The sequence below is a fragment of the Agelaius phoeniceus genome, chromosome 16 (assembly GCF_051311805.1).
Source record: "Agelaius phoeniceus isolate bAgePho1 chromosome 16, bAgePho1.hap1, whole genome shotgun sequence".
Taxonomy (NCBI): domain Eukaryota; kingdom Metazoa; phylum Chordata; class Aves; order Passeriformes; family Icteridae; genus Agelaius; species Agelaius phoeniceus.
This window is the reverse complement of record NC_135280.1, coordinates 12416568-12428738: the sequence shown is the minus strand read 5'-3', so window position 1 is coordinate 12428738 and position 12171 is coordinate 12416568. Positions and strand designations below refer to the sequence as shown.

At 39.2% G+C, this 12171-nt stretch overlaps 1 protein-coding gene across 34 annotated transcripts in view; it reads left to right on the top strand.

Annotated features, from left to right (window-relative positions):
• Window positions 1–12171, top strand: part of RBFOX1 (RNA binding fox-1 homolog 1) — a 1204921-nt gene that overhangs the window by 905640 nt on the left and 287110 nt on the right. Inside the window, exon 1 of one of the 34 annotated variants that reach the window (XM_077187108.1) lies at window positions 6013–6122. The exons of the other annotated variants lie outside the window; for them this stretch is intronic. Coding sequence (XP_077043223.1) covers window positions 6063–6122 — 60 coding nt within the window. The 5' untranslated portion in view covers window positions 6013–6062. Of the gene's footprint in view, window positions 1–6012; window positions 6123–12171 lie in introns of those variants that run through there. 34 annotated transcript variants of the gene reach the window in all.

Here is a 12171-nt window from a genome sequence, read left to right as displayed (position 1 = left end):
CTGCATTACATCTGACTTGTGTGAGGATTCCACGTGTAATTGTGTCTTCTCTAATTGACTTGTGCTTCAGAAAAACATTCATTTTCATCAGTGTTTCAATTCTCCAAGATTCTAAAGAGGTGAAATAGCACTTAAAGGTTGTGGTTTGACCCCTGCCAGCAACTGAGAACCACAGAGCTGCTCATGGAGTGCCCCCACTGCTGCCTGCCCTGGGAGGGAGGAGAATCTCTAAAAAAAACCCTAAAGCTCTGAGATAACGACACTTAACAGGTAAAGCAAAACAAGGAAATCATTCCCAGTGCCCATGGCAGGCAGGTATTGATCACCCAGGCCAGCTGGACTCCATCATGTGGGACAGGGGCCTGGCAGGACAAGGAGCATCACCCAAACATTCCCTCCTTCTCCAGCTTCAGATGCTGAGTGTGGTGTGGGATATTCTGGAATATCCCCTGGGTCAGCTGTCCTGGCTCTGTCCACTCCCCTGAGCACTCCCAGCCCCAGCAGAAGCAGCCCTGGTTCTGTGTCAGCTCTGCTCAGCACTGACAAAAACTTCTCAGAGGTTCCTTGTGTTTGCAGCACAACTCCAAACCACAGCTCCGTACTATTTACTGTGCAGAAAATTAACTCTCTCCCAGCCCAAACCAGCAAACTAAATTAAAGAGTTTGTCTTCAGGTTGTACAAAGTTCCTTTATTGGATCTGGCCAAGGATAAATTATAATTAATAACTTGTTAACAGTTATCGAGAAAACATAAAGTGCAATGGATGTATTAAAGACTGATGGCCATCATTTCTGGGATAGAAAACTGGAATGGTGTGGAGATCTTGAGTGCTGAAATCCTTCTTGCATTCATGTTTTGTACAGCAAGCCTATTTCTGACCACACAGATGTCCAATGGCTAGAAAGCAGAAGGTGAGAAGTACAAAATATCTTCTATTGGTTGAGATCTTAAATAGATTAGGGTTCTTGAGCTTGGAATGATGACAGATAAGTGAAAAGAGAGGCCTAGACATTCATCAGTGCTTCAAAAAAATTCAATGTTTTGCTGTACAAGAATCAGCACTCATTGCTATTGTCAGCCAGCAAGTTCAATATTAGCATAGCAATGGGCTTTCTTCACATGGAGCAGGATTGTGGTGCTTAGAATTTCTCTGGAATCCAGCAGGATGGAGCCAGGAGCTGTGGAGAAGCTCTGGCTCAGGAGGCTCAGCAGTCACTGGCTGCAGGGTTATATTTTGCAGACCAGGGCCATGCTCACATGGCATTTCTTCTGTTCCTTCCCTAAATGTTTGCCCCTGTGATTCTGGACTAGATCAGCCTTTTCTCTTGGCCAGTGTGGCAATTCTTATGCATTAAAAAATATGTATGAACTGGATGTTGTTGCTACAAAACTGTCGTAATCAATAAGGGCTAATTAAACAAATTTAATGTTCAGAATCCAATGAAAGAACAGTTTGGTATGATTTACATTTGTGTGCCTTGAATTCAGTTTATTCAAGTAAATATGAGGCGCTTAAGGTGGACAGGTTAGAGCTTATTAATTACCTTGCTGTGTACATATAAGCAATATACGTGCCAGCTCCAATCTCTAATAAATCCATCAGCTCTGGGGGTTTTCCTGTTCATTCCCAGTGAGTGTGAGTGCATGTGACAGGCCATGGTTCTGTCAGAACGAATTGTCCCCCTTGGAGAGCTGGCAGCACAGGGAAGTGACAACTTAATGGAAGCTAAAGCACTCTAATGGCAGTGCCTGGTGCAAGGCAGGGGAAGTCATCCCCAGCGTTTGCCCCGGCTCTTGGAAATGTCTCTTTGCATTTCTGCTAATGTGCAGGATCCTGGAGCTTTGCTGGAGCCACATTTGCAGGTATTATTCCATGAAAGGCCATTCAGTCAAGCACTCGTTTGTGGATAGACTGGGCTCCAGCAGGGTCAGCCCCTCTGACACCGTCACCTTCTCCATGTGCTCCGAGTCCTGCAGCATCACTCACTCCAAACCCCTCCTCTGGGAGCCACAGAAACCCATTTCCAGCCCCTAACACCAATGGAAGTACAAACATTTTATCCATTACATAGCTCTTTTTATTTAGTTGTGAATGGAATACGTGCTTAATCAAAAGGATGTAAAGATAATGCACTTTAAGTATATTTGTTTATAGGTGAAGAATATAGAGATTAATTTTCCTGCCTTTTATTGGTGTTATGAACAAAAGGTTGTGTTGAGCCAATGGATAAAATTATTGTACTGAGATTATTACACGTTGTTTTAATATCTTTTTAGATTACGTTGGTGTATGTGAACATATTTATTTATAAATAAATAAAACCTCAGTAATTTGCATACATTTGTGGACTGTCTTATAAGTGCCCAGTGATTACATTTAAATATTTTCATTTTAATTACATTTTAATATTTTAATAACTTTTATAAATTAAGCTGTGGATATTCAGTCTAGATTATTGCATTTTTATTAGGTTTACATGCAAATAATTACTTTGTTCCTGGTTTTCTTGGTGTGATGGTGCTTTTGGACAAAACCAGAATAGCAATCACTTTCAGTAGAATAGTATTCCTTCATCTTTTAATAAAAAGCATGTATGCTTTTCAGGTTGTAATTAGCCAGGTAGATTAAAAAATTAAAAAATATGCCTAATAATAGAATTTCTAAGATTTACTGAACTTAATCAGTACTATACAATTTATCCAAGTTCATACAGAGCAGGCGAGGGCAGACCCAAGAGGACTTCAGAACTGAAAAAGAGAAAGCCAAGTGACTGTTCTAAATTAAAAATAACCAAACAAAAGCATTTCTGTGTGGTTATTTCTATGATTATTTGCCTTGTAGTTGAGACTTTGGTGTTGTTTAGCATGTAGCAATTGTTGTGAAGGAAAGGTGAATGATCTAAACAGGCTCTGTTGTTAATGTTGTTCTTGCCATGGATCTGCTTCCTCCTTCCCCTCTCTTCAGCCATTCTGGGAGTCACAGGAAACTCCAAACTGCCCAGTGAACCTTTCGGGGTTCTCTGGGATTTCTGCCTTCCCCCTACCCTGTGACAAACATTGCCAGTAGAAGCAATTTGCTCACCTGGATCTGGAACAGCCATTGCTGCCTTGCTTGGTGTCTGCTCCACTCAGGAGCTTTGCTGCTCTTAGGGATTTTCCTAAAGCTATGGTCTGTGCAAGCTATCGAGCAGATAGTTTATAGCAACTGATATTAACACATTTTTGCTATAAAATGGTTTTCATAATGGCTCATTCTTGCATATTTTCTCATGGAGCAAGTCCCACTTCAAGTTTCAATTAAAACTTCAATTAAAACTCCTCAGTACATTCAGGCCCTGTGGGGTTTCTGTTATATAATACTTTCCTTTTCAGTTCCCTAACAGAACTGTTCTCTCAGAAATTGTTTCCTTAACACACAGAATCAATATGAACTCACACAATCTTTGCTTCACTCAAATTGGGATTTTCCTCAGGTAAGAATTTGATTTCCCACTGTGAAAGATGTCTCCCCTCTTTTACAGGGTGCCCCAAGCTTCTTTAAGAGCCAGAGCAGAGCTTCCAAATTGTTTTGTCACTTTGATTTTGCAGTTGCTTGAAATATTCAGTTAACTCCTTTTAATCTCTTATTTTGAATGATTTTGTGTTATTAGAGAAAATACAGACTGATTATCATTTTCTTGTCCCCTAGACTTAATTGTGGATTTACAGAATTATCTATATATATTTCTTTGTATATGTGCATATATGTTTTCTTTCCTTCTTAGGCTAATGAAAAATTCCCTGCACTGGTGAGCTTTATGTTGTCAGCTGAAGATTAATTCTTGCTTTTTAACAATATTTTATTTTAATTTCTTTTAACTGACTGAAGGTAATAAACAAGGATCTTCACTATTGAACTTTCCTGCAAGCCACTGATTGATGCAAGGGATTTTTTCCCTTCATGCAGGTATACATGTGTGTATGTACAGGTATGTATATACAGACATGTATATGCAAATTATTGATATTCTGTGAAACAGTGCCAAGTTCACATGCACAGAAAAAATGGAAATATTTGTCTGCATGAGGTGATTCAAGTGAGAGTGGGATTTTTCTGCTCACACAGGCCTCTGTTGCCCCACCTTTAAAAAGTAGCTTGCTTTCAATTTATGCAGAACAAATACCGTGCCTCATGCAGAAAGGACATTGGCACATGCAGGGGACATTTTTTAATTTGGGCAAAGTGTATAATATATCATACATGTTTGCTAAGTTGTAAGAATTTAAGATCACTTTCTTCAAGAAAAATCTGGACTCTGGAATGGTATCAAGTTTTGTTGGAACTGAGACAAAAGTGAAGTGTGCACAATAATTATTTAGTTCATCTCTGGGCTGCTTTTTAGGTGTTGTGAAGGAAAAAAGCAAGAGGAAATATAATTGCAGTCAGAGGTCAATGTAAAGAAGTCCAGGTAAATCAAAACTATTCTACACTGTAAATAATTTACTCTTCTCCCTTTGCCTTGTCCTTTCCCACCCCTGTGGTATTTTCTGTGGCCCCTGTCGAAGGGAGGAAATGATGAATCTGACTCCATGTTCTTAGAAGGCTAATTTATTATTTTATGATCTATATTGTATTAAGGAATGCTTTACTAAAACTATTCTAAAGAATAGAGAGAGGATACAGACAGAAGGCTAACAGATATTAATGAAAAACTCGTGACTCCTCCCAGAGTCCCAACACAGCCTGACCCTGCTTGGCCATTAAGTAAAAACAACTCACATTGGATAAACAATCTCCAGCCACATCCCAAAGCAGCAGAACACAGGAGAAGCAAATCAGATAATATTGTTTTCCTTTTTCTCTGAGCCTTCTCAGGACAAGAATCCTGGGCAAAGAGATTTTTCAGTAAACATGATGGTGACACTCCCCTACTCTTTGTTTGCCCCCCTGACCTTTTCACACCCTCCTGGCTTCTCTGTAGTGTTGCTAACCTGAGGTACCCCCATGTAGTTAAACACATATAAATGCTCCAGCTGGGAAAATCCAGTGGAGGTTTGCAGTGTTTTACAGCCTTCTTCTTGCCTCCAAAGTTCTGAGAGGCAGCTAAACCCCCTGGGATCTCCTGGTGGGATTCTGCAGGGTGTGCAGGGATTGCTGTCCCAGGCCCAGGTGAGCAGGGACCCTCCAGGGTCACAGATCTGCCTCCTTCTGTTTACATGCAGCAAATTTGGAATTTACACAGAAAACTAATGGGGTCTCTGGTGTCTCACAGATTTCCTTGGCTTTATCTGCTCTGGATAATTAATGTAACCAAGTGAGTGGATGAGCTCTCTTCTGTAGGAGTCAATAGGCAAGGATGTTTGGAAAATGAATGAACTGCTAAGATTAATTGCAAGGCTGAACAGCCTGGTGAGGGATTCAGAAGGAAGTGCCAATGCCTTTATATCCAAAAGATTTCTTTATTAAAAGTTGTTCAAAATCTCAATAACATTAGATATCAGATTGGACTGAAGATAATGCTTTACTGTTGCTGTCCTAGTCTTAGAGTTTGCAAACTATTAATTGCTGTTAGAGATAAATTCATATGAATATTGATCTCAATCAGCTCTGGATTTTTAGTATTCTTCATAATGATAGCCAATTCTAATAATAATTTAAAAAATGCATTTTCTAAAATGTACAGTGGTTGAGTAGTCAGCAGAAAGATTTAAATCAAAGTTTTGTGTGAACTGCTTTATGGGAAAAAAAACCCAAAAAACAAAGATCAGATGGTAACAGGACTCAGTTAGGGAATTCTGGGTTTGCTTTGCATTTCTTTAGTCATTTTAGAGATAATTTGTCTTTCGAGTTGAGATTTCTTTTTCTGTTCATTTTATCAAAGTGCTGCTTACCTCTAGTTTACCAGTATTTATAAATAGATTTCCTGAAGGGAAAATATGTGGTGGGATTTTTTGGGGGGTAAATGTTAGGAATATTTTGAACCTATTGGTTAATTCTGTCTGCAGCCCTCTGTTGTTGTTTTGACTGCCACTCATGTAACACCTGACAGTGTGGATCTAAAATGTGCAGCCAGGCTTGGGAATGGCAGATAGGAACAAGGAGGAAAACCCTGAGTACTCAAAGGAAGGAACTTGTCAGCAGGTACTGTGTTCAAGTTCAGACAGAGGCTTTTTTTCTTTTTTTTCCTCAACCATTTTAGCATGAAATCAATGGGGAATGCATAATTTTGTAGATGTGTCTGAGATTGCACAGCAAATGGTCACCAATGAGACTCTCAGCTGCCACACAATCTGGCACAGCTCCTTTCTGCTCCAGAGCTCCCAGTTGCATTCAGCCCACTGTCGATGTGATGCCTCTTTTTGGCTCCTTGCCCATCTGTTTTAGTAATTACTGTCATATAAACTGATATTTCTGGACTAGAAACCATGTTGTTGTGAGATAAGCCCGTTGGAGTTACCTTTTGTGACGTGTTCAAGCAGCTCACTGACTTTCTACTTTGAACTGTAAAATTTGCATCAACATTTCCAGCAATACATAGAGAATGATACTATGTTTTTTTTTTTTTTAACGCAAGTATTTAGAATAAAATAGAATCAGATTTTGATACTGCTTCCTTTTTATCATGGTTATGGTACTTTCACACTTTTAGATTTTTCTTTTTTTTTTTTTTTTGGGGGGATCACAATAAAAACCAGTGTCCTTGAATAAAGTATTTGTGTTAATAGGTTTTGGCAGACATAAATTTTAAAGTGTAAAATATACAAAGAGGTGGTTTGCCCTATCCAAATCATCCATTAGCACAACAGGACCATCCAAAATGACATCATCACATACACCAGCTAAAGCACAAAGACTTCAGGAGGGTGAAGAGCAGCTTTACTCTGACAGAAATTGAGCAGAATCAAAGGTGAGTCAAAAGAAAGGCTCAGACAACATCCTATCATGGACTTAACCCATTAACAGCCCCAGGGGCAAGAGCAGAGCAGCCAACACAAATATCAGTGGTGTGTGCCAAGGAGCCAGATGCCATCACTGCAGAATCCCTGCCTCAGCTTGGCATCTGTGCCTCCAGCCTGCCAGCCCCACAGGGAGGAGAAGCTGGGCAGGCAGCGCTGCCTGGGGCTGCACACAAAGTGCTGCTCTCTCTTCCCTTTGCCTTTCTCCATTGCTGGGTTCTTGGCTGCCTTTGGGAAAGTTTGTCATGAGAGAGGAGAGGGAACTTGGGCATTTCCATACACACTTAAATATTATATATTTATTATTTGTTATTATTTATTAATATACCTATTATTTAAATATTATTTATTATATATACCTATATATATATACACACCTATATATATATATATACACACACACCTATATATATATATATATATATATATATATACACACACCTATATATATTCTTTGCCTTATAGTTGAGACTTTGGTGTTGTTTAGCATGTGACAATTATTGTGAAGGAAAGGTGAATGATCTAAACAGCCTCTGTTGTTAATGTTGTTCTTGCCATGGATCTGCTATACACACACATGTACGTATAGATAGAGAGATATGGATGCATGCATGTTTATATGAAAATGTTTATGTATGTGCATTTGGGCATACTGGACCAGAAAAAGGGAGAGATCAAGGAAGGAAGCAAAAGAAACCAGAGTGAAGTAAAACCAGAACAGCACACAATAAAACTCTGAAAATAAGTATTTACTTTCCATACATGCTAAAGTAAAGTAAAGTTTAGCATTTTTGGTTTTTTTTAACTAGTGCAACTTCAATAATTTGTCTGACTTTTCACAAGTCATATCTGCTCAGTAGCCAAATTCTTGATGTGTTCCCTTTGCAATGACATTCCACACAGGCAGGTTCAAAGCATTTGGCAAGTTTAAATTTTAGGATTTAAACCAAAATCTTTTAGGTGATTATTGATATCATTCTGTCACAGCTGAATAATATACCTACATATACATGCAAATATTGATTGATCACTTCTTTTTAAACTTAGTATCCCTATTTTAATAGGAATAATTTCTAGCCACGCAATCAGTATTCAGGTTCTCACAGTGAGCCTAACCAATCTAAAGCATCAGAAAGAGGGTCTGCAATAGTTTGAGTGGCTCCAGTGATGGTGGGGCCACTGGAAACTGCAAACCAAGGAACTGGGAGCCTTTCTGGTTAGCCAGAAATTAGCTTTCCATGCATTAAAGGTGTGTTATCAAATGCAAATAGCTGCAGGTGTGTGGGTTGGGTAGGGGGTTAAATGCTGTGACACTGGAAAACTTTAATTTCTTCTGTTTTCAAGACTGAATATTCAGTGATGTGGATAAATCTGTGTGAAATCTTGTGAACAGGCAAATTTTTTTTGTTTTTAAGTGAAAGTAGCACAGTAGTAAATATGAAATAAAAGTGCTAATTAATTCAGGGAAAACTCTTTAAATATATATTGATCAGAGAGAGACATTCGAGGTGAGCTGTAGATTTACAATGTTACATTCCAAAGCTCAGAAAAAGCTCACAGAATATCATGTTTATGATTCAGCTGTCAAACATGGCTGGAAAGGCCCAATTTGGGGCAGACAATAAAGGGTTTTGATGAACACACATTATTCTGCTACCCCATGGACAGAGCAAGGCTTCTTTTTTGTGTGATAGTGCTGAATTCTGAAATGAAACACAGTGGGAAGGAGGAGGTTGAAAAGACTTCAGAAGTGAGCATCTGTCTTGGAACTAAAGGATTTTTCCCCCTTTAAGTTTCAGTTTCCTATGTTTGTCATGCATTCAGTACATGCTAAAGCTGTTCAAAGGATACCACTGTCACAGCATGAGGAATTATGAGTAAGAGCAAAGTTGTGTCTGGAGTTGGTCTGGACAAAAGAGGATTTTTGCTCTCTGAGTTCTTATTAAAACCTTCAAGACCATTTTTTTTTGGCTCAGTAATAGTTGCTGAGAAATAGCAATATTTAATCATAAATATAATTTAGTTTTTAGCAGCAGCTAAAAACAAAATTATATTTAGTTTTACAATTTTTAATAAATTATAAATATTTTGACAGGAGGATAGAGTCGGCATTGTGCAATTTAAGGTTTTGCTGTCATAAGAGATCCATATGCATAGATCTTTATAGTTATTTCAGAGTTAAATCTTCAGCTGCTTTATCCTAGAATAAAGTCCTTATCACTGGGTTTTGAATTTCCAAGTGTGTCATGACTAAAACATTTTAGCTTGGCAGTGTTACCTTTTTGAATTGGAGTTCATTCATTCTTTCTTCATTCGCCTCCTTATTATAGATGGTCTAAATTTTTTCACTTCACTTTTTTACACTTTAGTGCTTCACAGACTTCACTCCCTAAACCTTACCACATAAACTCTGAAGGGTTTTTTCCCTTTTATTTTTTCTTTCATATATATTTTTAATTAACTTGTAACATAGGCAGTTGAAGGTTCTGATTATCAGAGGGAGGAGCTGTAGGTGAACTTTGAAAGATTTAAGAGCAATATACCACAGAGGCTTGAATAATTTGATATTTGGATGTGGATGAAGGGTAAGTGGCTGATTATTCCAGAGAAGAGTTAGAAGTAGAAGAATTGGGGTTTTGGTGTTATGGAATTACAGAATGGCACAGGCTGGAGGGGCCCTCTGGATGTTGCTGCATCCATCCACTGCACAAAGCAGGATCAGCTGCACAGGGAGCAGGTTTGGGGCATGCCCATGAGCTCACAACCACTATGGGAACACTGTTCCACTGTGGGCAGGTTCTCCTCCCAGGAAACAAGTTCTCTGCTGTTTAAATAGGGTGTAATGGGAGTCAGTCTGTGCCCATTGCCCCTGCTAATTTATCTGGCTGCATCCTCTTTGCACCCTCCCTTGAGGAGTTGATGTGCATTTCTGGGACCCCTCGAGCCTTTCCTCCTCTGCTGAGCAGCCCCAGCTGCCTCAGGCTCTGCTGGATGATCCCCCCCTCCCTGATCCCTGCCCTGTGCTGTGCTGCCCTGCCTGCACCCTGTCCGTCTGTCCATCTGTCCATCTGCTCACCCTGGGCAGCACAAACTCCCACCACTGCTGCTGGCTGGGGGGGAAGGATCCCATCCCTGGGGTTCTGCTCCCCAGAGCCTCCTGACACCTCCCAGGCTGCTGCACCTGGGCTTTGCTGTGAATTTGCTGTTCATTGTTATCCCGTGTTCACTCCTCCTCCTGCTCTTCCATGTCCTTTTCCTTAGAGCTCCTTTCCAGGCACTTGTTCCCTGGACAATATTTTCATCCTCCTCCTCACCAGACTGCCTCTCTTGGAGTGCATTTTCAGTAGTACTCGTTTTTGGGTTTGTATTGCTTTGAGTAATGGTTAAAGTCTGATTTTAAGGGTTTCTTTGCTTCTCCCAAGCCCTTGGGAATTTATCACTCCCAGAATGCTCCTGTATTCTGTGAGTAATAAATCTTCCTGGTGTTTTGTGATTTGCAGTTCATAGGACAAATCATTCAAACATCTTATTACTGTTTCATTAAACCCCTTTTTATATGCTGTATCACAAAGATATTTTGAATTCTAATAGACATTGGTGCTTTATAGCATTCATGCTTTATAATATTCATGCTGTTTAAATGTTTTGCCTTCCCTTCTGCTTTTCATTTCTCTCTTATCTGAGAGATACAATATCCTACAATTTTTTATTTCTGATTATTTGGAAATCAACACATAATTCATATGGCTCAATTGCTGTCATTGATATACTCAAATTACAGTTATGGCTGTTAAAGAAAATTATTAAGAACTCAATGCCTTGAATTTCAGTGACAGCCTGCTGCCTTATCATCCTTTTGAAACCCCAGTACAAAAACTTTAGCTGATGATCTTTTAATTGTACATGTGAATGAGTTGGAGGAAGGATGAACCGAGCAGGGGCAAAGCTTCTGAGTAATCAAAGAAGTTTTAATGTACTTTAAACTGGCGAAAATGTTAGTGGTCTTTTTTTGGAATGTGCAGTGCTCTATTTCTGTGGCTGTGGGTTGGAAACAGATTGGATGTCAGACTGATTGTCAGCATTTGTGTTCACGGCTTTGACGTGTGGGTGGTTTCTCCAGTAAAGAATTCTGCATTTATTGTAAAAACTAGTAAGGTAATTTTCCTATAGCTGGCTAGTAATGAAAATACATAAGGTGCAATTAATGTATAGCAAGGATTGGAAAATTTACCTTCTGTTTCAAAGGGAAACAAACTCCTGAAACATAATTCACTATGAGAATATTTGAACCAACAGACTGAACATAAAATCTTTGATGTGTCCTGAAAGGATTTGATAGGATAAGTTTAAAGTAGCTTCAGATTTTGTCTTTCCTCTCTGTTGCTTCTATCACAATAAAGATTAATTACTGTATGCTTGAATAATCATCTACTGAATCAAAATATGTGCATTTTTACACCTATTACGAGATGGTGGTGTATAATCTTTGCTGGGTTTATACTTTATCTTTTTGATCTACCCTGTCATCACACTTTGGGATAGGAGTTAATTCAGTTCTGTGTTCTGGCTCACTGGAACATCGTGAGCATGTCATTTCCCACTTCTCAAAGAGAGGAATTCTCAAAGTCTTTTTTGGGTCAGAAGATTGAGAGTTCTGTTTGAGGAGTTCTGTGAAATCTGCTCCAAAGAAAGCAGTCTGGTTTTCCTGGCCAGCCTTGGGGTTGTGTTATTCCCTCTGTACTTACTGCTCCATCCTTGCTCATCAAAACCCTTTTCACATGATCAGGACAACAGCTTGTGCAATTCCTGAAAGTCCAGCCCAGAGGAGACAGCAGCAAACCCCATTCCCCTGTGCCTTGGTGCCAGAAAATCCCTGAGACCACACAGAAACAGGCACAGCTGAATAATTTAATTTCTTCTCTATGTTGGATCAATCTTGGTTATGCAAATCTTACAACATAATTTATATTTGTGTGCCTACAAATATGCTTTAAATCAGAGCTGCTTTCCAGGTAGATGTTTAGTTGATGACAGGCTTTTTTTTGTTTGTTTGTTTTGCTTTAACAGAACATGAAATCCTATTTAACTGTAGGTTTCTACTACATCAACAAATGTGGCTATAAGGCAAAGGTTTGCTAAATTGGTACAGAGACCACCATGAAAGGAGAAAGATTTGAGCTGGAGCTGCTGATGCTCTGACATTTTGATGGCTTTGCATGTTTAGCTGCTCTGAA